This window comes from Dromiciops gliroides, chromosome 3 (genome assembly GCF_019393635.1).
Source record: "Dromiciops gliroides isolate mDroGli1 chromosome 3, mDroGli1.pri, whole genome shotgun sequence".
Lineage (NCBI taxonomy): Eukaryota > Metazoa > Chordata > Mammalia > Microbiotheria > Microbiotheriidae > Dromiciops > Dromiciops gliroides.
Window position 1 is genome coordinate 590178181 of NC_057863.1, and position 27197 is coordinate 590205377.

The following is a 27197-nucleotide window of genomic DNA, read 5'->3' on the forward strand; positions in this document are numbered from 1 at the left end:
CCAGTGCTTTATCCACTGCACCACCTAGCTGCCCCCTAGTCCAGAGGTTCTTTTTATTTATTTATTTATTTATTTAGTGAGGCAATTGGGGTTAAGCGACTTGCCCAGGGTCACACAGCTAGTAAGTATCAAGTGTCTGAGGCCGGATTTGAACTCAGGTACTCCTGACTCCAGGGCTGGTGTTCTATCCACTGTGCCACCTAGCTGCCCCCTAGTCCAGAGGTTCTTAATCTGGCATTCATGGACCCCTGAGGTATCTGTGGATGGATTTCTGGGGGGCCGTGAACTTGGATGAGCTAAAAATTACATATTTGTTTTCATTAATCTCTATCTGAAACTGAGTGTTTCCTTCAATTACTTAAAACTGTTATTCTGCGAGGGGTCCATGACACAAAAAAAAGGGTTCAGAACCCCTGATCTAGTCCATACCACACACATTTTCCAGAGGAAAAGATAAAAAGAGACAGCATGGTATAATGGCAAAAATGCAGGCTTTGAAGTCAGAGGAAGAGGATTTGGATTTGAATCCTCATTGTTCCTCAGTTACCTATGTGACCTTGGGCAAATCAGTGTCCCTGGGTCACGGTTTCCTTCTCTGTTTAATTGAAGGGGCCAGACTAGAAGACTTCTGAGGTCCCTTTCAGCTCTAAATGTGGGCTTCTATGAAGCTCATAAAAAGAAATGACTTGGTCAAAGTCACCCGACAAGTCAGTGGCAGAGCCATGATGGAATTGGGATCTTCTGTCTTTACCACTTTTTCATAGCACCATACAACACCACACAACATTCCATAGCATCACACAACATCTTGGATGATAATGCTTATTATTCCCTGCCCTCCTCCCAGTATTATTCACCCCTGCCTCCCCCTCCCCATCCCCCTTCACTCATATGGATGGCATCAAGGACAGAGAGCTCAGACACACTTTAGAGTCTGAAAGAATGAGTTTGAAATATTGTCCATTTGGAAGTCATGGGCAGGTACAAGAAGGAGCAAGGGTAGGAGTCTTTGATCTTAGGAAATATACACAGTTTTTTTTCTTGCCCATAGAACAGACATAATACAGGTGGGGAAATCCCTTGGTGGGGCAGCCAGGGCCTTCCACTCTGGGGCAGGTAACATCTCTCTGGACAAGGGAAAGGGGCTGGAGGAGAGGGCAGTCCATTTTGGGGATAGGTGGGTTCTAGGCTCTTTTAGTGATTCATCCTCACTTCCCCACTGTGCAGAGAAGACCCTCACCATTAACTCAGTTGTATTCTGCATTAGGACAGCCCAAGTCTCCTGCCTACTTGAGAAGAGTAGGAAGTTAAGGGATTCTTCCTCCCAGGTCCATGTGTGGGAGGACATCCCACAGCATGGAAGGAAGGAGGTTGAGGTGGGAGTCTATAAGGGATTCTAAATGCTCCCCAGTCCATCAGCTCCTTCAATCCTCAGACCTTGCAGAAGGGGAAAATCAAGGAGTGGTCCATGTGGGCAGTGGGGAAGGAAGGCAGAGTCATCAATATCCTCTTCTGGGAAGCCTTGAGAGCTGGGAGCCCTGGATCCAGGGGGACTTCTCTGGAACCACATGTTCTCATAGAGTTTGGGGCTTGGGGTGAGGTCAGCCAGGAGGGGCTGTGTGGAATCCGTGCGCAAGTAGAGCCTGGCAGGGGATCTGTGCTGACTCTGGTATCCTTGGTTTCCCATTACCTTCCCGTACTGGATGGGGTCATTGGAGCTGGGATGGGGCTCTGGTAGGAAGGGATCCCCCTGGAGAATGTAAGCCTGGACCAGGTTAGGGAGGTTCTTAGCCTCTTCATCTGTCCCTCTTGTCTGTGGCGGTGGCTTCTTCTCCTCCTCCTTCAGGACTATGATCTTGGAGACAGGGGGCATGGCAGAGTCCCTCAGGCTTGACAAATGAATGGTTTCCTGGGATGGACGGGAGCATCAGAAAGGGTTGAGGGGGATCCCCAGGTCATTGCTCCTCCACAGGGCCAATGGTAGGTTTTGGTTGCCCAGTGTTGGTTAGGAGGAGGGGACTACTCTCCTTGGGAGAGGGGAAGGCACATGGGGAGATGTGGTTGGGCAGTGGGAGTCAGGGTGTCCATTTTCCCCCTCTTAGGCTCCCAGTGCCCTTGTCCCACCCTAAGCCCTCCCTCCATCTTATATCTTACCCCAGGAAGGATTGTGGGGATCCACTGGCCCAGGCTGCTATGGGCTGGGTCCGGGACATTTGGCCAGAATTGATTCTTCATCCTGGAAAAGTTGAAGTGAGCACCCTGGTTGGGGCAGGCATTGGGGATGTCCTGCTCTGGTGTCAGAGATTCTTTTCTCCCAATTAACCCTAGTTTCCTATGAGTTCTCTTTGACAAGGGACTCTCTTTATCCTCTAAAAGCCTCAACTTTGCTTCAAAGGTGGAGGAAGGGGAATCCCTGGGCTTGGGGGAAGAGAAAACTGAGGGCAACTGAATCTTGTTTGCTAAGACCTCGAAGGCCCATCGTAGACTATGCAGGATGGGGCTGGGTCTCCAGTGTCTCTCCTCAGTCCAGTATATTAGAGTAAGCTTTGGTCGGATCTGGAGCCAGGGAAAATCCCTGGGCCTCATCTGGAAAAGGAGGAGATGAGAATCAATGATCTCCAAAGGTTCCTACATCCTGGATTCCATGATCCTATCTATTCACAGCGGAGGAGATAGGCTTGGGAGGAATTTCAGTTGGAGGTGAGGAAGGGCTGCCCAGGACCTGGATGGATGGAAGGAGGAGTGACTGATGATGACAGAACCCTGAGGCTGGTGAGCTTTTAGGTGGCATCCTTCCCTATCAGCATCCCATGCCCCTCCCCTCCCTCATCCATCCCTGGAGCCCTTACTCACTTGTGGTTCTTATGAAGACAGACAAGTGAGATGATGCAGAAAGTCATCACCGAGAAGAGGCTGATTAGGATCAAGAGCACATTGATATCTTTCTCCTCTGTGGGGGAAGGGTTAGGGGGAGGAAGCACCAAAGGAGAAAAAGTCAGATCCATTCCTCAATTCCCAGATTAGATACTTCCCTGATGCCTTGCCATGACTTTCCCTTTCAGACTAGCTCTTCCTGAAGGCAGGGCCGTATCTCTCCACTTCAGACTGAAATTCCCCTTAGGACAGGATGTGTCTTTCCCCTGGTTATTCCCCAGGTAACTAGGATGGGTTTGGCCCTAGCAAGACATCTGAGTCCATGTCATTGGAATGGGAACCCCTTGCACAGAGGGAGCATTCCCTTCTTTGTGACTTGTGCACCTAGTATGGTGCTTGGCACATAGTAGGTACTTGTGGATTGGTTGGTTGTTGTCTGTGGGGCTCTGGCCACCCCCATGGAGGCTGACTTTACCGAGGGCTATGGTCACCACAGTGAGGTCTGTGCTATTAATGCCTCCAGCTTGGTTGGAAGCCATGAGATGGACGCGGTACATGCTGTTGGGTGCCAGGCCTTGGAGGGTGCAGCTTCGAGAGGAGGCATTTAGGATGATGGCTAGGAAATGGTAGTGGAGGAGAATGAGAGAGAATCAGTCTGTGGTTAGGGCTCTGGGGGCTTTGGGGGCTCTGGCTTCTGAGCTCTGGGACTCTGGGCCCTGGTCTCTGAGAAAACATATCTTCTTGGAGGCAGGGAATAATACTTATAGAATCCCTGGTTTTGGACATGGGTCCAAAAGTGGTTGAGAAGGCCATGGGTGGGGGATATGGGAGAACTTTGGAAGGGGACAGCCTGAGAATACAAGGTATGTGTTCTGGGGCCCCTGTCCAAGGTTCTGAGTGAAGCCCTTTGTTCAAACTAGCTCAGTAGCTAGTTTGGGAGATTGAGTCCAAGGGGGAACAGGCAATAATCCTTACAAAATTCTTTGATCTGAGAATGGTTTAAGAGATAGTGCATTGGGTGTGGGGTGGGAATGTCGGGGTTTTCCCTGAAAGAATACTGAGCCTATGATCCTTGGCCCCAGCTGCCTTGGGGGTAGGGACCAGGGAGGGACAGGGGGGAGCACTCACAGAATCCCTTATCCTGAGCGTTGGTCCAGAAGACAGTGTATAGGGTGATGGGGCTCTTCCCCAGCTCTGGGGCTCCAGGCTCCCATTCCAGCTCTGCCCAGGTCCTTCCGATGTGCTTCAGCTTTAGCTTAGGAGCATGGGATGGGGCTGCGGATTGAGAAGGGGGGCTCCATGGAGGCTGGATGGATTTTGATCACCTCCCCTCCAGGCAAGTCTAGTCCCTGGGATGGGATGAGGGAAGGATGAATATGGGGCTGGATGCCAGTTCCCAGGCCCTTGCGGCCTGTTGCCACAAGTATGTTTTGGAGATGGGGCATAGATTCAGCCAGAGGGAGGATCTCTGAGGCCACTGTAGCCTTGTCTCAGGTACTGCTGTTCCTTGCTCCAGCTGCTCCTGCCTCTTTTCTGTTTTCTTCTAGTCCCTCCATTTCCCCTACCCCTGACACAGGGAGACACCAAGGGGAGAGAAGGGAAGCTCATTTTAAAACTGATGGCCCTTGACCACCTACCTAATTTCTTCTGAGTCCTCTGTCTTATTTTTTACAAGCCTAATAATGCCTGAAACCAAAAGGGAAATTGCCTTATTGGGCAATCATGCTAGTGTTTTCTGGGCTAAAGTCTAAGGATGGCATGGAATGGGATGGATATGCCCAGGGCGTGAGGAAGCTAGGGGGTAGGAGTTTGGGGATGAGAGGAGGTTGAAAGCAAACCCTTTTCTTGGGAGTAGGCATAGATGTGCTGGGGACACCCCATGGCGCCGTGGTACAGGGGGGACACAGTGATCTTGTACAGATGGAAGGGCGTGATATTCTCTGCAAAGGAAGGAGAAGGAGGGTTCAGTCCCAGGGAAGGGGGAGGGGCTACTCACTGCACTTTCTCTCTGGGACCATTGACACTTACTAAGCATATGGACTAAGTGTAGCTGAAGACTCTTGGAATAAATACGCCTGTAAGTTGGAGGGGAAGGATCCATATCAGGAAGAACTTCCTATCTCTGAATATGGGGGTTGGAGGAATGATAGGTAGCCTGAGAAAACTGAGAGATTTTTCTTGCCCAAAGGAAAAGAACAATAGCACACTGACTGCTAGCATTCATACAGTGCTTTCAGGATTGCAAAGTGCTTTACAAATATTTTTTTTGAGATTCATAACAACAACTCTGGGAGGTAGGTGCTGTTATTGGGCTCATTCTACAGATGAAGAAACTGAGGCTGAGGGTGGTTAAGTGGTTTGCTCAGGGTCACATATCTAGTAAGTGTCTGGGGCTGGATTGGAACTCAGGTCTTACTCAAAGTTCATCACTCCAAGAGACCCCACCTATCTAGGCTGGGGCAGGAGCTGCTTTGCTTGGAAACAGGAGAATGGATGGGATGATGGGGTGTGAGGCAGCCATTCCCACCCCGCCTCCTCCCCGGTACAGAAGGACCCCACAAGCTCTTTGTAAGGCATCTACCATTAATGAAAGAGCCCCAGTCCCCCTCTAGGCTCTGTGCCCTCACCATCCAGCAGAGTCCCAGTGCTTCCGCCGTTGGACTCAGTCTTCCAGTTGCCATTGCAGTCATCCTCTTGGTGGGCTGGAGCTAAGCACCACTCTATCACATAAGCCCTGGGGAGGGTCTGGCCTAGGGGGTGTTCCCATCCTACCCAGAGGCTGTAAGCATCCGGGGCAGAGGTGTGGATGCTGGACAGAGAAGCACCTGCAGATGGGGATATGGGATAGAACCTGCTTTGTCGAGAGAAAGGAAGGGCATGGCATCTCTCCTACTCCTCCAAACTCCACCCTCCGTGAGTGTTGTGGGGTCTGGAGCAACAAATGCTGGATTCCGGACCTTCAGCCTTGGCCACATACGGCTCTGCTCAGGTCCCAAGAAGAAGCTCTAGCCTAAACCTGGGCTCCACCTTGAGAGACTTGCAGACTCTCTTCACCTCCCTCCTCATCTCGGAGAGGGGTGGGGGGAGCAGGGCAGACCTGGAGGAGGGAGGTGCTGTGGTTCTGAAGGTCAAACAGCGAATCTGCTGTCTCTTCTGACAAGGCAGGGAGAGTCTCAGCCTTACCTCGGCATTCCTGGAAGATGATGGTGGTGGGGGGAGATTCTCCTGCTGTGTTATAGGCTGTGAGGGTGACCTCCTGATCCCCCTCTGGCAGTTGGAAGGTGCAGTTCAGCTCTGTGGTGTTGCAGAGGGGTGGGGACTTCCCATCTTGGCTTCGAGGACTCGGGAAGACCAGATAGCCTTGGATCCTGGTACTGCTTTCCTCTGTGGCCACTGGCTGTATAGACACACACAAGAGGATAAGGTGTCTTTAAGGAATCACAGAATATGACAGTTGCCTCAGAGGGCATTTAGTCCAAACCTAGAAGCAGTGTGAGGTGGTAGAGAGGGCTTTGCACTTGGAGTCAGGAGAGTCTGGGGCTGAAATTCTGCTTTAGACATTAGCTACGTGATCCTAGGCAAGTCACCAAATCTCTGAGCCTCAGTTTCTTTAACTGTAAAATGGGGATAATAATGCCTGTAAAAAAAACCACCTCACATAGTCATTGGGAGGCTCAGAAGAGATCAACATTTCAGAGTCAGAAGGGATCTCAGAGGCCATATAGTCCTATATCAGACCAGGAATCCTTCTAAAACATGGCAGACAAGTGGTCATCCAGTCTTGGCTTAAGGATTTCCAAGGATGGGGGCTCCACTTCTTCCAGGCATCTAGGTGGTGAAGTGCATAGAGTGCTGGGCCTGGACTCAGGAAGACCCAAATTTAAATCTAACCTCAACATTTAATAATTGTGTCACTTAACTTCTGCTTGCCTCAGTTTCCTCACCTCTAAAATGGGAATAATACTAGCACATATCCGCAAGGGTTATTGGGGGGAAATCAAATGAGATAATAATTATAAAGAGCTTGGTAGAGTGCCTAGCACTTACTAAGTACTGTATAAATGATAGATATTAATATTAATAATAATAATACTTATTATTATTCCAAAATTGGTCCATTCCATCTTATATTCAGGACATTTCCCCCAACATCAAACCTAAATTTGTTTCTTTGAATTTATTCATTCATTCATGCATTCCTTTATATATTTATTTAATTAATTTTTTTGCAGGGCAATGAGGGTTAAGTGACTTGCCCAGGGTCACACAGCTAGTAAGTGTCAAGTGTCTGAGATCAGATTTGAACTCAGGTCCTCCTGAACCGAGGGCCAGTGCTTTATCCACTGTGCCACTTAGCTGCCCCTTGTTTCTTTGAATTTTAGACCCAATGCTTCTGGTTCTGAACCCTGGGCCCAAGTAGAACATCCTCTTCCTCATGGTAACCCTTCAAATATTTGCAGATTGCTAGCATATCCTCCCTGAGTTCTTCTCTTTCCCAAGGTCAGCATTCCTAGTTACTTCAACTGATCTTTATAGGGCATGACCTTAAGGCTGTTCATCATCTTGGTATTCTTCTGGGCACACTGTTGTTTTTCTCTGTTTTAAAAGATGGTGCCCAGAAATGAACACAGTTATGCAGATATAGTCTGATCAGGGTAGAGTAGAGTGGTACTATTACCTCCTGGCCCTCAACTCTGTCACTTAGATCTAGGATTGGGGACAATGATGGTGAGAAGGATGAAAGGAATAAGGGGCAGAAAGATCATTAGAGTTGGGAGTTGTGCCTCTAGTTCTATTTTTGCCCTGAGCCAGATGGGTGACCTTGGGAAGGTTCCTTCTTCTATTCTCTGGATCGATTTCTCTGTAAAGCAGAAGAGTTGGACTGGATAATCTCTTAAGATCTTTACCAGTCCCAGAAGTCTTTGTATATACTATGCATGTAGTCAACAGTTAATAAATGCTTATTGAATGACTGACATTGTCTAAAAAGAGGGACAAGAATATTCAATCTAGAACCTGTGGAGACTTGAGGGCCTGTCTGTCACAGATCGCCAACTTCTTGGTGTCACTTCTCTTGGCTTGGGAAATGATCAAGCTTCCTAGAGGGGGATATGGAGAAGATGACCCCTGGAGGGTGGTGGAAGGGGGATACCTTCCAGAGAAGTTGGATGTCCATCATCATAGTGCTCAGTTTCCGTACTCGTTGCCTCCACCACACATCCAGTCTAACCATGGGACCTGGGAAATAGGAGAGAGTCATGGATGACTAAGGGGAATGAGAGGAGGTGAAAGAATACCAGAGGTAGTCTCTACTACCTATTTCCATCAACACTTTTGGTCACTTACGTCTCTCTGTGGTAGTGAGTTCTAGGCTGGGGCTCCAGTCACTCCAGTGACCACCTAGTTGCCCACCCAGGGACCAACGGACACACCGCATTTGCAGGGCATAGCGGGTGGCAAAAAGGAGGCCACAGAGGTCATACTCTCCCTCATGTTGGGAATCTGAATTCAAGAAGGGTGACACCTGCCAGAAAGTGACCAGAAACCATGTCAAGGAAACCCTGAGTCCTGGACCCAGGCCTGAAAAGGAGGAGGAAGAGAACCAGGATGGATATGGATACAAGGGAATAAGGCATTATGGTGAGGATGAGGACTCAGTGGAAGAGGAGCATGGTGAAGGATCAAGGAGGGGATGGATGCTGAGTGAGAGGAATGAGAACTCTAAATCAAGGGAGGGTGAGTATTTCATGAGGATGAGGGCTTAGTGAATTCAGGAGAAGACACCGAGGGTGCTGTGAAGGGGATGCAAGCTCCCTTCCCCAAGCACAGAGTGAACTCCTGCCATGAATGGGAGTGAGGACCTTACCATGACCCAGGACAGCTCCCCAGGACGCTGGTACCGAAGGTCACAGGTCTGCTCCACATGTTTGCTCATCCTGCCCTTCTCCCACTTTAGCTGGAGACATCCAGGCTGGGGTAAGGAGGAGCCTGGGCCTAGCCTGGCCTTAGCAGCCTGAAGTATTGGGGGTTCAAGCTTTGCTGTAACAGAGAAGTCAGTTATTACCTCACTCTGTGGGGATCTCTCCATGTCTCTCTCCTCTTGTGACCCTGTCTTTGCGTCTCCTGCTTTTTGGTCTATTTCTATATTCTTGCTAGAAGGCATCTGGGGCATACTGTGGTTAAAACATGGGGCCTAGAGTCAGGAAGATCTGAGTTCTAATCTGGCCTCAGAAACTTACTAGCTGTGTGACCCATGGCAAGTCACTTCACCTCTGCCTCAGTTTTCTCAATTTTAAAATAAGGATAATAGTAGCACCGACCTCTCAGGGTTGTTGTGGGGATCAAATGGGAGAATAATTATAAAGTGCTTAGCCTGTCACATAGTAGGCACTTGATAAATGGCTTCCTTCCTTCCTTTTTTTTCCCCTTCAGAAACAGCCATTTGGTATGCACCTTGTGCATTTTCCTGAATCCATGTCTTTGCTCATTGTCCTCCCCATTTCACTTTTCAGATTCACTTTTCACCCACCCTTCAAAGACCAACTGAAATGCTGCCTGCTCTAGGAAGCTTTCCTTGATCCCCAATCCCCAACAGTAATTCCTTCTCAGACTTCACAGAGAAGTTTGCTTGCACCTCTCTAATTTAATGTTCATGGCATCGTACGTGACAGTATCCAGGCTTGTGTTTTATCCCCTTACTAGAGTGTAAGCACTCTGAGGGCAAGAACTCACTTATACTTTGTATCAGTCTCTCTGTGGAACACCATGTAAGTGTCCAATAAAAATGTACAACTTCATCGCCTGTGACTGCCTTCTTATGTCTGCCTCCATCTCTGTTCCTTCGTATTCCTATTTCTGTTTCTGAGCCCAGCTGGATGTCCCTCCCTGTTGACTTCTCTTGACCATGTTACTCACCCACATCCATGGGGTTGATGCACAGGTGTGGAGACTCGGCCCCTCCCAGCACATTCTCTGCCTTCACCCAGATGTCTATCTTCTGGTACATGCTGAGCTGGCTTCGGGGGATGGAGCACTGGCTTTCACCATCTCGGGGGACACAGTCTGGGAGGGGCTGTTTTCTAGACTGGCAGTTATCCTTGCTCCTAGAGCTTAATAAGAGAAGTTTATGTTGGAACTGGTTGCCCATATTCCCCCCTCACTCAGCCAGTCATATAGGCTTCATCTAACTCAATAAGCCTTTACCTGCTTTACTGAGACCCCACCATCCTCACTGAGCTCCCATCCATTTCACTCAACCCCCGCCACTTCTACTAAACTCGTCTGTGTCCTAAGCCATGAAACATATTTTCAGTGTAACCACTGAAGGAAGACTTAGGAAAAGAAAATCCTTACCCATACTTTCAAGGTCCCAGCTACAACACTTTCATTCTCCTAGTTCCTGACAGTGCCTAGATTTGCTATAGACTTCACATGACCTTGGGAACTGGTCCTTCTCACCCCAGGGCCTGTGGCCCACTATTGTCTCTTCTACCATTTTCTCTTTAGCCCTTACACATATGCCTATGATCAGAGGGATGAGGGATCTGAGGGCTGGGAAGAGAAGATTGATATTCCTCCCACAGTCTCACTTACTTGTAACTCTTCAGAGTGAAGATGGTGGTCAGGTATGTGTTGGGGCCAGGCTCCCACTGACAGGTGAGGACCTGGGCTGTGAGGTTCATGATGCAGGAGAAGTTTCTGGGTGGCTGAGGGGGGTCTAGGGTAAAGCAGTGGTGAAAGAAAAGAGTATGAGAAGGACAGGGGTATTGAAAAGGGACTTATAAATAGGGGACCCACCTGGATAGACCACACCATCCAGACTCCTGCTTCCCATTTAGGACTGCCCTTGATCCATTGAGGCAAGAGCTGGGGAAAACTGAGACACTACAATAGAGGGGACTGGATGGAGAGTCAGGAGACATTCATCCTATGAATCCTAGCTTGGCCACTTATTATTGGGTGGCCTTGGGAAATTCATTTAACCTCTTTGCTGGTTTCTCCAGTGTCCTTTCCTATAAAGTTAGAGAGTTAGAAAGATGCTCTCCAAGGTGCTTTTCAGGTCTTGAATGATCCTAAGACATTGTCTTGCCCACAGTCCTATCTCAGTTTTGGAGGCAGAAATGTGGAAACCGGGTGTCCTTGTCCAACCAGTCTTACCAATCTGGCCCCCTCTGCCCTATGTTTAGATCACTAAATGAGAAATTTAGGCTTATTTTTTCCCCCATCCTTAATAGGAAGGACATATACCCAGAAGGGGAAGGAGAACTAGCTAGAAAGACTTTCTCCCCCAAGACCTTGGAGAACAGAGTCTATGTCTCCAACAACTCCCTCCTGTACTGAGAGCCCCTGGCCTTGTGTTTGCCCCTTCCTCATAGACTAGCAGGAGGTGGTGGGACCAGGGTTCTCAGTGGAGCATGAGGGACTTACAGCCAGCCTGCAGCTCTGCCTGTCCTATGATCTGGGGAGTCCCTGCCACAAGCAGGCAGCAGGAGAGCATGGCACGGGGACGGTTGAGGTGGGGGAGGGTAATGTTGGATGCCAGAGTTCCATCCTCCCTCTGATATTGCCAACCCTCAGGAAGCTTCTCCCAGTCCAGCTTCCACAGAATTCCCTTGGCTACCCCAGCCAGGCTGCTGCAGTTAGGGGTGACGGTACATGAAGCTGTGATGGAGGCACCCAGATGGATAACAGAGGCTGACAGACGGATGTCCCCACAATCTTGAAGGCCTGTGGGATGGAGAAAAGGACAGGTGATTGACAGAGCAATGAGGGTGCTCTATCTCTTGCTAGAGAATGCTAACTAGGCAACCTAGCCTGTGTGGAATGGTAGAAAGAACACTATATTGGGGTTCAGAGGACATGTGTTTTAATCTTTACTCTGATTATTATTAATGATGTGATCTTAGTAAAGTTATTTAACCTCTCTGGCCTCTAGTTTCCTCACCTGTAATCTGAGGGGACTGGACTGGCGGACCATTAGGCCCTTTTTGGCTCTAGAGGTATGACTCTACAATCCTGTCTTCCATTGGAAGGAGCCATCATGGCAGAATAGAAAGTGACCTGGGAGATCGGAGACATGAGTTTGAATGCCAGCTGTTATGTTTACTAACTGTGTAAATTACTTCTGTTAAATGAGGAAAATAATCTACCTCTAAGGGTCATTGTCAGTAAAATACTTTAGCATTATTAAAATGCTGGCTATTACTAGGATAACATTAGCACTATTTTTTTGGTCCTTCCAAGCAGTATTGTGACTATGATATAATCTAGAGTTGCCTCAACTTCCTAACTGTGGCTATGGAAATGGTAACCATGGTGACTATGGGAAATGAATTCTTAGACTTGCCATCTTCTTGCTCATTGGTTGAATAGTTCAAGAATAAGATTGGTCCCATACATTTCTATGTTCATGCATAAGACTGGTCACATCCTTTCTGAATGATATGTCATAACATTCTCAAAGGGAGGATATCATAAAGATGTGATGTGATAAAGATGCAAAATAATTCATTTTAATGGATTAGTAAACTTCTTTTGAGAAAAGCAAGAGGATTAAACATTTTCTAGTCTCTCTAGGAGATATGTGATTGACTTTCACATGTTTTCTGTTGGGTAAAAAATATATGCTTTAAAGGACTTGTGATAATTGTAATTGTATTAGTAGCCTTAGAACTTCTGCTGTTGTGGCAATGAAAAACAATGGAAAAGTCCAAGTAATGATTATGGTCCTAAAGGATACATTAAAAATTTTATCTTGGAGGTAATAGGGAACTATTGAACCTCCTCTGGGTCCATTTTAATAACTATAAATACCTAGTGATACAAATGCCTAAATATATGGGCTTTTGGATAGATTTTAATAATTGTTTATAGGGTCTCAAGTTGGATTGAGGTTTTCATATATAGAATCACTTTAATTAGTTGTAAAGAAAAAAGTCATGTTTTTTTTTTTTCTGCTTGAGGTCTTTCTGATAATATCAAGAAACAGAAAGACTTATATTTTTGATGTCAGTTCCTTAAGGATCCTTTTGTAAGACTCTTCCTCTAGCTTCTAAACAGGATTATCTATGTAATGTATAAGGTTTAGGCAAAGATAGAAAGAAAAAAATGGTATGTGAAGTCTCCAAACTCTCAGATGGGTTACAGGTAGTTTAATTTGACTTTCTTCTTATAGCACTTATAGCTCATAAGGTTAATTCCATAAAATTTGCAATGACTTTTACCACATGAACTAATTACTAGAAGGCCAATGAGATCAGACTTTGTAAAGCCCTACTAAATTATACTAAGTCTTATCACTAGCAGTTTTAAGAAGCTTAGGAAATCTCTATGAGTGGCTTAGAACTTGGAAAATCAATCTACTAGAAGAAATGCAAATCTACAGAAAAAAGGTGGAAGGCCCATTCTGGGTATTGTAAACAACTGACACCCTTGTTAAAGACACCAAGGTGTTGATTCAGGGGTACATATCTCTGAGTCTGAGTGGACCAAGTCAGACAATTTTTGGACAGTGGTCTACGAAAGACCCTTTTGACACAGAATTTCCAAGGGAAAATATTTCCCAGAAAGCAGACAATTTCATGAGATAGAGAGCTAAATCTTAGATGAAGGAACAAGAAGTCTGTTGTTTAAATTCATTTCAGTCCTTTTTGTCTTCCTAATTATGGAATTACGTTTATCATCCATTATTTCTTACAAGTGTCCTGGCCCATTTGGAAAGATATCTGAGTGTCAGATTTTTTTTTTTTTTGTGGGGCAATGAGGGTTAAGTGACTTGCCCAGGGTCACACAGCTAGTAAGTGTCAAGTGTCTGAGGCCGAATTTGAACTCAGGTCCTCCTAAATCCAGGGCCAGTGCTTTATCCACTGCACCATCTAGTTGCCCTCTGAGTGTCAGATTTAAGACAAACCTTGAAGTTTAAATTCAGGTTCTTCTCTTTTCTACTTCCTTGTAACATTGCTGATAATTATGTCTTAGACGGTTTGTTACCAGAAGGATCTTTAATCCTGTTCCCCACCTCTGAGTGTAGATAATTTTGCCAAATAGTTACTACTTTTAAAATATTAACTCTAGAATCTGCATAGAGGTTTGGAAATTATCACGAACCTCCATTCTTGTTAAGAGGTTTTGTTCAGGTTTTTTTTTTCTATTCCTTGTCACATTTATTGTGGGGTCTGTATAAATAACTGACTTGCTGTACTGTGAATCTTTAGATGGCCCATAGATAATTTTATCCAGGAAAAAAGAGGGAATTACTGAAAGAGGAATTTTGGGAGCTGAGAGTAGTCTGTTAAGAGTTGACATTACTAATTCTGCCACTTCTTGCTAAGTGATGTTTCAGCACATATTCGGGTATAGTCTAGATCAGACTGTCTCCTTCAGTATCTATCTTCCACCTCTAATTGTTTTGTTATTGCAAAAAAAGAATTCAGAGGACTTCCACTGTTCAAGAAAGTTGTCTCCTTCTTTATCCTATCTGATAAAGGAGGTATTGTTTCCGATGAACTAGTGGAAATGGTTATGCTGACAAGAATACATTCCTTCTTTTGTAACAACTGATAACCATCCTCCTTTGCTGTAATGAATACCTTTTACTCTCTATCTAATATAGCTTTGGAGGGGAGATGATATTAGTGTCACCTACCAATTATCACACACACATGTCCATCATCTACTGGTAGAATATACTACACTGAATAAACTTCAGTTTTTTTCCTGTGCTGGCTTATTGGCTAAGATTTCCTGAGACAGTAGGTAAGTCCTTTACCCTGTTTGGGCCTCATTCTCCCCATCTGTACAGCGATATGGAGAGATGAGATGATCCCAAAAGTCTCTTCTAGAGTTAATCCCAGACCTTAATAATAAGACTATATAAAGTACTTTATGACATTTGAGCCTCACAATAGCTCTGTGAGGAAAGTACCACAGGTGCCTAGAATTCTATAAGTACTTAATAAATGTGTGTTGGTTAATGGTTCCCTATTATATAGATGATGAAAATAAGGCACAGAAAGGTTAAATATGTTGCCCATGGTCATATAGCTGGTAAGTGCTAAAGGAAAGATTTGAACCTAGGTCTTTTGACTTGAAGTCTAGTTATTAAGGAATCTCCTCATGTCTCCCTCCTGACTTTCCTGACTTCCTTCAAGTCTCAGCTAAAATCCCATTTTCTGCAAGAAGTCTTTCCCAGTCCTCCTTAATCTTAGTGCCTTTCCTCTGAGATTATGTCCAATATGTTCTGTACATATCTTGTTTTTATATAGTTGTGTAATGGGAATTTTTGATTTCCCTTTTTTCTTCCTTACTTTTGGTTAACTAAAAGCCTGTCTTCTATTAAATTTTTTTTTGGTGGGGGGCAATGAAGGTCAAGTGACTTGCCCAGGGTCACACAGCTAGTAAGTGTCAAGCGTCTGAGGCCAGATTTGAACTCAGGTACTCCTGAATCCAGGGCCAGTGTTTTATCCACTGCGCCACCTAGCTGCCCCTGTCTTCTATTAATATTAACCTCACCTGACCAAAACCTGTCCCATGGTAAGTGAAAATCTACTTAAAGCCTTAAACATTCCTTAGATAAGAAGGAAGACTCTCAACTGTCCCTGACTCCTTGGGGACATGTAAATCTTCTTCCTCAATTAGCCTAGTTGTGAATTTACTTATAGAGTTTATTTGATGCAGTTTGTTTCCTTAGAGGATATAAGAGATCATGACTCTGTTTAACTAAGTTCATTCAACTTTTATAACATTGAAAGGAGCAAGGGATTATGGATTTATCTTCTCTCCAACTTTTATGGCCTAAGAGGAATATACAAGATTCCAATATGTAAAATAACTATTTCTCTGTTACTCTGACGTAATTTGGCCTATAAGAGGGCTTGTTGGAATTCCAATGATTGTCCAGGTTTTCTCTCAGGTCTGAACCTATGATTGAGCATAATAATAAAACCTAGGAATTTACCTCTATAATTTCTGTATTGTGGTAAATATTCTCTAACAGCAGGTACCTACCACACAAACTCAGAGAGGAGATATTTCTCCCCCAACAGTTGTTTGCATGTTGTCTCCCTTCATAAGACTTTAAGCTCCTTGACATCAGGGGCTATCTTTTACCTTCCTTTGTACCTGGGACATAGTATCTGTTTAATAAATACTTGTTACTGACTGACTGATTCTCTGAAAAGGGAGGTTCTTGAATTGGTTGACTTGGAAAAACATGGAAAGACTTGGATTTAGGAAGGAAGATGCTATCCACCCTCAGAGAAACAGGTGACAAGTATAAATATGGTATGGTCTTACATAGATGTGTATGAGTCTATATATGTATTTTTATAGATATCTATGTATATATATATATATACATTCATGCTTAATTGTAACCTTCTTTAGGGTGGGGGGAGGAAGGGAGGGAAAAAAGGATAAAGTAAAAAGTATACAAAAGGAGACCAATGAGGGCAGCTTTGAAAACAATGTGCAGCATTTATTATATAGATTTTCTTGAAATGGAACTTTATTGTTTTATTTTGAATCCTTTCCTATGTTCTTCTATGTCCATAATTTTTTTTCTTTCCTCATTTTGCATTTAAGTCTAGAATGGACTAAAAAAATTTAAAAAAAAGAAAGAAAGAAAAGGTAGGCTCCTTTTAAGTCCAGGCTTGCTAGTGTTCCTAAGATCTTTGAGGAGTCTGCTGACTTTCTGCTTAGGTAAATAACACAATAGGGTCCTGTCCTAGCTCATGGATGGTAGTCATGACTGCCCCTCTTCCACCAAATCCCCAAACTACTTGCCTTTAGAGAAGTGGAAGAGCAGAACAATTCCCAGCAGGTTCCAGGCCCTGGGCCACATGGCTGCATCATTGGTGTTCACCTGAAACAAGTCCCAAGACCCCAAGGTGACAAACAGGTCTTCGACTTCTTCCACAGCTCCATCTCAGAGAAGACTTGAGACAGAGCCTTGGGGGTGAAAATCCTGCCAGATCCACTGGATCTGCTGTTAGAGGACCACAGATTTAGATCTAAACTTGGAAGTCTTCAGAGACCATCTAGTCCAACCACCTTGTTTGGAGGTGAGGAACTGAGGCTCAGGAGGTTAAGAGACTTACTCAAGGTCATATTTGGTTGCTAGCCCTGTGACCATAAATAATTCACTTAACCTCCACCTGCCTCAATTTCTTCATCTGTAAAGGGAGATAATAACAGCATCTACTTCCCCTGGGTTGTTGGGAGGATAAAAATGAGATATTGATGAAGCACTTTGCAAAACTTCGAAGCCCTATACAAGTGCCAGCTATCATAATGAATATTTTTTATTAATAAGCAGAATGTGAACTGAGGTTTTCTGCCTTCATAATCCATTCTCTTTCCATGGAACGCCATTGTTTTTTCTGTCCCTCTCTAAACCCAGTGTGGGTTAGGGAGGGGCACAGGTTTCACAGCCTCTAATTTGATCCTTTATGGTGGAGAATAAAGTGTCAGGGCTAAGTATCCCAGCCCCAGGGCATAGGAGCTATTCAAGCCCTTGGTACCTCAGGTCTCGGTTTCCTGCTCAGTAAAATGAGAGGGTTGAACCAGATCATCTCTAAGGTCTCTTCCAGCTCTGAATCATGTCATCATATGAATGTGAAGAAAAGTAGGGGAGAGAGAAAAGCAGGAGGAAGAGGAAGAAGAAGAAAGAGAGGTATAGCAAAGTAGAGAAAGAAAACAGGACTGATGATCAACCCCCATCTGCCCTTTTATTATTGGTTTCTTCTTCCTTAAATTAGCTGGCATTTACTTTTTGGTGCCTTGGATCCTCTTCCCCTCTGTCCTCTCCAATCAGTTACCTGAGGGTGAGATCACTACCCCTTTTATTTTATATCCTGAGTGTCTAGCTTTGTTGTTGTTTGATCCTAACAAGACCCAATATACAATTCTCTCTCCTCTCCATTCATTGTGAAACTTAGAGCCCTCTATGCTTATTGCTGCCACTGCTACACTTCACCCCCAAGTGGTGTGGCTTTTCTGTCCCCACCACTCTACTGAAACTACTCTTTTTGGATCCACCATTTGACTTCTTCTTCTCTAAAGCTAAGGTTCTTTTTTTGGCTTGTTTGTTTATTCTTGTTGAAAGTCTTCATAATCCTTGACCTTTCTGCAAGTTTTAACAGCTCTTTGGTTCCATCTGACTATTTCTAGGCTTCTTTGGCTGGTCCATTTTTCTCCTCCGATAGCCTGAGGTATCTCCCATTGCCTTGTCCTTGACCTCTATCAACAATTTCTCCCTTGGTGGCCTCATCTGCTCCCATGGGTTTATTGATCATCTCTACCCAAATGATTTCCAATGATTTATATTAAATTATACTATAAATTTATATTATATTTATATTAAATGATTTATATGTAGACATGTGCCTAAATCCTCTCCTGTTAATCCAAGTTACAGCTATAATAGTAATAACAAAGTATTTATTGGGTGCATTAAAGTTTGAAAAATACTTTACAAAAATCATTTTGTTTGATTCTCATAACAACCCCATGAGGTAGATGCTATTATTATCCCAATTTCAAAGATGAGGAAACTAATGAAGCTAACAGGTTAAGTGTTACCAAACTAGTTAGTATCTGAAGTAGGATTTAAACTCAGGTCTCTCTGATTCTATGTCCAGTATTATTTCCACCATATTACTTGTACTTTTCCACCTGAGTGTTCTGTAGATACTCAGCATGTCCCAAACTAAACTTGTCATCTTCTTCCTAAACCTACTTCTTTCCCTAACTTCCCAATTTCAATTGGTGATACCATTCTCTCACCCCCTCAAGCTTATTGCTTTGGAGTCCTCTTCTTTCTCCCTCATTTGCCATACCCCAATAATGGCCAAATCTACCTTTATGATCTTTTTCTCCTCCTCAACTCCTGACCTCATACTAGGGGTCTTCAACACACATATTTGTGCTCCCTCAGAAACCCTAACATACCAGCTCTTCAACTTACTCATTTCCTGTGACCTGGTTATCCATTCATCTCCCACAAATATACCACTTCCATGTTCATGAACTCTGAAATTGCCTTATCTGATCACAATCTGTTAGCATTCTCCTTTTTCTTCCTAATACCAAACTCTACTTTTCATCTATACCATGATCTCCAATTCTTTAACCACTCAGTTCTCTCCCAGGTCATCATCCCTTCACTAGCCATACTCTCCCCCTTTCCCTATCTTGACCCTTAGTGAACCAGTTTAACTCTACATTGTCCTCTTCTGTTGTTCCACTTTGTCCCCTTATCATGTCGCTGATTTTGCCCTGCCAAACCTCAGCTTTGGATTTCTTCCACCATCTGTTGCATCTGATCATATGCATCTATTGTTGAATGAAAGCAGAGGAAAAAAAAAACTGTCCTGAGTGAGTCCACTTCAAATTTAAGTTAAACAACCTCAACTGGGCCCTCACTGCTGCAAGGCAATCCTTTTATATTTCCCTAAATAAATTATCTCATGGGGCAGCTAGATGGCACAGTGGATAGAGCACCGGCCCTGGAGTCAGGAGTATCTGAGTTCAAATCCGGCCTCAGACACTTAACACTTACTAGCTGTGTGACCCTGGGCAAGTCACTTAACCCCAATTGCCTCACTAAAAAAAAAAAATGAGGCACTCACTGAGAGGTCCCTTTTCTCCCCTACTCCTTTCTTCATATTGACCAGATGTCTTTTGTCCACTATTTCTTTCTTTATCCCTGGCTGACACGATGAGATGGCCCTTCTTGGCAAGGCAAACCCCTCTATGTACACAAGTGATCCTATTCCAACCTGTCTCCTCTAGTAGATTACCCTCTCAATCACTACCCCACCCTCCTCTTATCTTCAATCTCTCCTTGTCTACTGGCTGCTTCTTTGCTGTCTATAAATTCATCTCCTCCACTCTCAAAAACACCTCACTTGATCCATCTATTTCCACCAACTATATTGTCCCATATTCTTGCTGCCTTTTGTGGATAAACAAATGGCCTTGAGAAGGCCGTCTACCATTGATGCTTCCATTTCTTTTCCTCTTGTTTTCTTCTCAACTCTCTATAGTTGGACTTTGGACTTCATCATTCAATTGAAAGCAGTATCTGCAAAGATACCAATGATCTTTTAACTGCCAGATCCAATGGCCTTTTCTCGGTCTTGACCCCTTTGTCGTCTTTGACATCCACCCTCTTCTTGATATTCTCATTGATACTGTCTTCTCTCCAGGTTTTCTGGACACTAATCTCTCTGGTTCTCTTCCTAGCCCTTAGACTGCTCCTCCTTTGCTGCATGCTTATCCAGGTCATACCTGCTAACTGTGGATCCCTTTTCTCTTCTCCTTCTATTCAATTTCACTTGGTGATTTCATCAGCTCTCATGGATACAATTATCACCTCCATGCTGATGATTCTCAAATCTACCTATCTCTGACTTTGCTGACTTTCAGTCTAGCATCTCCAACTGCCTATTGGATATTTCGAATTGGTCATCTTGTAGACATATTGATCTCAACATTTCCAAAGATGAACTTATTATCTTTCCTACTTTGTTCCCCCTTCCAAACTTCCCTTTTACTGTGAAGGGTACTGCCTTCCTCCCAGTCCCCCAAGTTTGAAACTTGTGTTATCCTTGACTCATCACTCTCTCTCATCTACACCCTCCTACCCCCACCCCTTCCCTACTCAACTTGTTGCCAAGGACTTTCAAATTTCACCTTTGTAACATCTCTGTCTTCTGATATTGTCATTGCCCTGATACATCCTGGTTTTTCTTCATGTCAATGCTATTCCAATTGCTTGTTGGGAGGTCTCCCCACCTCAAGTTTCTCTCCACTCTGGGTCATCCCCACTCAGCTGCCAGAGTGATTTTCCTAAAGCTCAGGTCCAACTATGCTATCCCCGCCCCCCCCCTCAAATGCCTGTGGTTTCCTGTCACTTCCAAGATTAAATTAAAATAGTCTGATGTTCAAAACCCTTCATAACTTAATCTCCTGTCACATTTTCAGTCTTCTTACACCTTCCATCCCACCATATAGTCTTCAATCCAAGGACACTGACCTTCTTTCTCAAACAGGATACTTCATCTTCCTACTCTGGGCACTTTCACTGACTGTTCCTTATGCTCCAGTGCTCTCCCACTTCCTCTCCATCTCTTGAATTCCCTGCTTCCATCAAATTCCAGTTCAAATCCCACCTTCTACAGGAAATTTTTTACTAATTCCTCTTAATTCTAGTGCTTTCCCTCAGTTCATTATTTCCTATTTGTCATATGTATAGCTTGTTTGTACAGATTTGTTTGTATGTTGTCCCTCCCCAAAGATTTTGAGTTCCCTGAAGGCAGGTACTGTTTTTTTTGATTTTTTTTTTTTTTGCATCCTCAGTGCTTAGCCTAGTGTCTGGCACATAGTAGGTGCTTAGTAAATGTTTATTGACTATAATATCTCTCCACTCCATCTCCTCCTGTTCATTTCCACTGCTAGTATGCTTGTTTTATCTCTCATCACTCTTTTTCCTGTAAAGAAAGAAGACTCTAGACTATTCTCCTTGCCTACTGTCTTTGTTCATTCCATCCTATACATATTGTGAGATTATTCTTTCTAATACACAAGTCTGATAAATCTCCAAATTGTTTAGAAAACTTTAGTGACTCTCCATTACTAATATGATAAAATGCAAATTTTGTAGTTCAACAATCCAGACCAACCTCTCTTTCTGCCCTTACCTCATATTATTTCTCTATATAGTCAATGTTCATGTCAGAAGACTCTCTGGTCTCCAGTCTACCTTTTCTCATCACTGTACCTTTACTTACATGGACTCACTTGCCTGGTTTGACTTTTCTTTCCTATATTCCTTCTTATCATTTCCCTTTTTTCCTTCTTAGTCATTAGATTTGGAGGCAGTTTGGATCCCATTTTGGATCCCAGTTCTGCCAGTTACTACCTCTATGACTTTTGACAAGTCTCTTTATCTTCATGTGCCTGAGTTTTCTCATGGGTGAAATGAGGGGGCAGGGGTTGGACTAGATACCCTCTTAGGTCCCTTTCAGCTATAATCTGGTAAACTTTCTGGACTTCTGGGCCTTAGTTTCCTCATGTATTTAATGAGAGGGTTAAACTACATGTTGGTGCTTTTTGTGTACTTCAACTCTCAATCTCCGATCCTAAGATATAATACAGGCACCTCTCCTGTGAGAACTTCTTAGGTAGAAATGATCCGTCCACCCCCAAATCTCTCATCCCTCAATGTCTCATTTCTCATAGGTATTTCTTATTTTTAAAAAGTTTTATTTATTAATTAAATTAACATTTATTCACCTTCTACTCTGTTCCAGGCACTGTGAACAGTTCCTGCCTTCAAAGAACTTACATTCTACTGTAATTTTCTAAGTGTCATCATCCTTTTATTAGATTGTAAGGCAGATGATTTTGTTTTTGCCTTAGTATGCCCAGTGCCTAGGACAGTATAGGCACATAGTGTGAGCTTAATAAATATTTGGTGAACTGCATTGAAAAGAATTCCTAGCACTGCCACTCAGTACGTGTGGTACCTTGGGAAAGAAATGATCTCTTTGGGCTCCAGTTTTCTCATCTCTAAGATCCCTCCCATTAGTGATCCTCTTCTATGCAGCTGTATCTGCTGGATAACTGTAATACTAAGGAAGCATTTCTTTATTGGGAATCTACATTTCTCCCTTTGAAACTACTTCCCATTGGTTCAAATTCTGCCAAGGGATCTTGTCCCTCCTAAGTCTTCTCTCCTCCAGGCTGAGCATCTTCTTTTCCTCCAGGTGGTTCTTGAGTGGCTACTCATCTCAACAAAGGTAAAGCCCCGGTGGACAACATCCCTCAACTGACATGTGAATGCGGATTGGCAGTAAGAGACTGAATTATGACAGAAGAGGACAGAGGTGGGGGCAGTTGGGGAAATATAATGACCCACATTTGTTTAGCCCTTTAAAGATTACAACAAACTTTCCTCAGCACAGTCTGGTGAGTCAGATAGGGCAATTCCCAATTGGGCAGATGAGGAAACTCACCTGCAGAGATGTTAGGTGACTTGGTCATGGTCCCCCAGTTAGTAAATGCTAGAGGGGAGGACTGAATTCAAGACTTCCAGGTCTAAGTCAGCATTCTAACAACTACGTTGTATTGCCAATTTTAAGGGTCCTATTTTTTTCCATATGATTTTGTAATTTCTTTTATGCAGGGGACTGCCTAGATGAAAGCTCTCTTCACTGATACCCATCAGTAATTTCTATAACTTACAGGCTCAGAGAGGTGATTGAAGCAGTGAGAGGTTAAGTAACTTGTCCATAGTCACATACCCACGTCTATGGGTCAGACGCAAGACTTGAATCCAGATCTTTTTGACCCTAAGGAAAATATTCTATTCACCATGAAATGGGGTCAAAGATCCTTTAAGAACTTTAAAACAGTGTCATTTAACAGAGGATCATAGCAAAAAGCTGCCTGTCTTTCTTATTCAGTCATTATGTGCCTGGAGTCCTCACTCCCTCTCAGTGTACTCTTTGGAATTCTTTCCTCCAGGGAAACCACTGGAGAAGCCCCTGACTCCTTCCTTCAACCCAGCTGCAGCTGAAGAGTCTGTTCCTCATATACAGAGAAGAATCCAGAAAATTGGATGGATCAGTACCATGCCTTCTTTCATTGTATTGTATTATCTTTCCCCTTCAGTTTTCTTAGAGCTAGGGTGGTATAGTAGACTTGGCTTCAAATCCAACCTCAAGTACTTACTAAGTGTGTGATTCTATCCTCCAGGAACCTCAGATTCCATATCTGTTAAATAGGAATAGTAATAGTACCAGGTTGTTGTAAGGACAAAGTGATCTATAGATTTTAAGGTTCTACACAAATGCTAATCAATCAACAAGCTTTCTCTGTGCTAGGTACTGTACTAAGTATAGGGGCTACAAAGAAAAAGTAAGAGTCCCTGCTTACATTCCCATCTATACCAGCTATTTCTTTTTTTTTTAAAAATTATTTCTCATCTTCTTTTTTCATTTTCTCTTTTTCTCTGCTCACTATTCAACCTGCCCCCAATTTGCTCCCTCTCCTCTCTCCCAGACATCTCCATTTTTTTTCTTTTTTTCTTCCCTTGACTCCCCTTGAATTCTGACATTCCTCTGGCTCCTCCTTTCCCTTTGTCTTTTGTCTTTCCTTCCTCCCCTCATATCAGAATTGTAAAGACTTTAGAGAACAATTTCTTCCTCTCTTTCTCCTTCAGCAACCAGTACACACTTGCAGAGGGTGAAGACTTAAGTTTAATCAGTGGTGAGTTGGGTGGAAACCACTTCGTCCAATCCTACATCTTTTCTAAATGGAAGGGTCTTCTCTCTCTGCATTTGCCAGTTCCCACCTCCCCAACTTTGACCGTGATCCACTGGACCAAAGGTTCAGCTCCAGGCTCCCTTACTCTGATTTCAGAGTTCTCTGCATTACCCCTCAGCGCTCCCAAACCGTGAATCATCGATCTTTGTGTTTTTCATCTTTTCCTAGTTTGCTGTTCACCTTAGACTTCGAACAAGGTAGGAAACATTCTATTTGGTATCAGAGGGTTTGCATTAGAATCCCAGCTTAGCTACTCTACACCTCAGTTTCCTTATTTGTACATTGAAGCATAAGATGATCTCTAACAAGTAGCATTTACATAGTAATCTAAGATTCACAGATCAATTTACATATATTATCAGATCATTTGATCCTCACAACAACCTTGTGGAATGGGTACCATTGTTATCTCCAGTGCAGGGATTCTTCTGGGGTAGACCGAAGTTAAGTCACTTGTTCATGAAGCTAATAAGTGTTGAAGTAGGATTCTAGCTCAGATCTTTCTGGCTCTATAGACTAAACCACCAAGGGTGCTTCTAGATTTAAATCACACGAGCAGAAGTGGATTCATCTTAAAAGGCATACGCTCCATCTCCTTCAGGTCTTACGTGCCCCATGAGGGAAGATGGGAGGGGACCATCTCATATGTTCGGCAGGGAGGCAGACACCCCTTCCTTTCTGCTTAGGCGGAGGTCCTGATCTGTGTCTGGGGGAACATCACCTTGTGAATCCCCACATCTCACCACTCCTGTTCTGAGGGAGCTGGCCCCAAGTAAGGTTTCCAGGGGCTCAACTTCCCGCCCCAGGTCTAAACCAAGAGGCCTTGGGCTGTCAGGGCTCAGCAGAGGTGGAATGAGGGTTGATCTTGGAGAGGTGCAGGGGCTGGCGCCTTCAGGTCTTACCTCATTCCTGAAATGATTTTACTTCCACTTCAGTCACTTTTCAGAGACGGAGTTGGCTGGACTGGATGGCTGGTCTGTCTCAGGCATTCACCAGGGGCCTCACACCATCTCCTTTCTTGCTCAGTTCCTGAAAACTACTTCGGCACAGGCTGTTCTTCCACCTTCCTCCCCCGTACCCCTCCCTCCCAACCCAGGGCTGTCGTTAGTCTCTCTGACTTTCTGACATGCCTTCTCCAGGCTGGGGGATTGCAACACCTGCTTCAGCCTCCCTCCCTGGGAAGGGAGCCCCTTCCCCCCAGGAAGGAGACTCTGAGAAGCTAGGCAGCCACTCTGGGACAGCCTTCCTGCCCTGGACCCTTAAAGGGGCTGGGGAATGTGGCAAGGCTCAGAAGACCCCACCCCCCGGATTTCCTGGCCTAGAAGTCTTGCGCCTGGGCAGGGGCCAGGAGTTCTCCAGCCTGGATTGGGGCCTGCCCTAGTACCCTCCCCCCCAAATAGGTGTTTTGGGAACCTGCCAATTGGGCAGGTCAAATGCAATCTTAATCCTTCCTCCTTCTTCCCAAAATATTGGTCACTTGAGTAACCTCAAGTCTACCTTTCCTTGAAGCCCTTGGCCTTGAATGGTGCTGAGTAATTCCTATTCTTCAGCCAACTTCCACTGTCTATTATCCTTTCCTCCTTTGCCCTACCATCGATCACTGTTGCTCCCGTGCCCAGTTTGGAACAGTTCTCTCCATTCTACAGATGGAGAAACAGGATTTGGGCTGGGAGGAGGATAGAATAAAGTGGAGGAGAATTTTGGGTGTTGGCCATTGTTTTGGTAAAGAGATGGGGGTTGCACCTACTTCAAGCTTGTGTCTTAGAGTGTCAGTTATATTGAGGCAGCATGGTGGTAGTACTATGGAAAAAATACCAACTTTGGAGTCAGAGGACCTGGGTTCAAGTTCTGACTTTGTAGTTATGTGAATTTGGATGTCTTAAGTGAGCCTCAAGTTCCTAATCTTTGATATTAAAGGATTAGGCTACATGATCTCTAAGGTCCCTTCTCCCTCTGACATTTGACAATCTGAACCCTCTCTGAGCTTCACAGAATTTGAGAGTTGGAGGGCACATCAGTAGCTCACTTTCTTATCTAGTACACACATGAAAGGAATCCCTATAGACCTAACAAGTGGTCATCTAACTTCTGCTTGAAAAACTGAATCCCATTGGGCTTGTGGTCCTCTAACACCCTTAGTCCATGCCTCCTCCCATCTTATGCCTTTGAAGGGGATTTTTTTTTTGTACCCAAGTGCTAGACTTCACATTTATTCTTGTTGAATTTCATTCTACTAGATTCAGCCCCATTCTTCAGCCTGGTGAGATCCTTTTGGATCATGACAGTTGTCCAGCATGTTAACAACCTCTCCCACTCTTGTGCCATCTGCAAATTTGATGAGTGTGCCACCTATGCCTTCATTCAAGTCATAGATAAATAGAGAACATAGATAAAAAGAAACTGAGGTGCCCCAAATTGTGGGGTGGGGGGAGGGTGCTCCTGCCATGTTGGCATTGAATCATTAACACCTACTCTCTGAGTCTGGCTACCTACCCAGCACTGTTAGTCCATCTGATTGTGTTTTGAGCTAATCTATATCTTTCCATCTTCTTTGCAAGAATAGCATGAGATACTTTAAAAAGAGCTTTGCTAAAAGCTAGAAAAACTATATCCACAGCATTCTCCTCATCTGCTAGTTTACTAATATTGTCTTTTGGGAGGTGGGGCAATGAGGATTAAGTGACTTGCCCAGGGTCACATAGCTTAATATTGTCAGTAAAGGAAATGAGGCTAGTCTGGCAAGATATGTTCCTGATGAAGCTGATCCTCATTTTCCTTACCTATTAAATGGGGATAAAAATACTTATATTGATTATCTTTGTGACACTTAAAGGAGATGATCAATATAAAGTGCTATTGTTGATGGTAAAGCTTTATAATACAGGCATACCTCGTATTATGCTTCACAGATATGGCATTTTTTAAAATACAAATTGAAGGTTTGAGGCAACCCTGTGGTCAAGCAAGTCTACTGGTGCCATTTTTTCCAATAG

At 44.2% G+C, this 27197-nt stretch overlaps 1 protein-coding gene across 1 annotated transcript; it reads right to left on the reverse strand.

The window, feature by feature from the left end:
- Positions 1-947: 947 nt before the first annotated feature.
- CSF3R (colony stimulating factor 3 receptor) lies at positions 948-25226 on the reverse strand. The gene is made up of 16 exons (XM_043995992.1): positions 25107-25226; positions 16657-16735; positions 11302-11601; positions 10468-10591; positions 9790-9983; positions 8741-8913; positions 8221-8398; positions 8027-8112; positions 6058-6271; positions 5502-5699; positions 4713-4814; positions 4003-4149; positions 3350-3490; positions 2854-2950; positions 2155-2236; positions 948-1909 (listed from the first exon to the last, which is right to left on the reverse strand). The coding sequence occupies exons 2-16, from the start codon at positions 16712-16714 to the stop codon at positions 1397-1399; spliced, it is 2607 nt and encodes an 868-aa protein (XP_043851927.1). The 5' UTR covers positions 16715-16735; positions 25107-25226; the 3' UTR covers positions 948-1396.
- Between the last annotated feature and the right edge of the window lie 1971 nt (positions 25227-27197).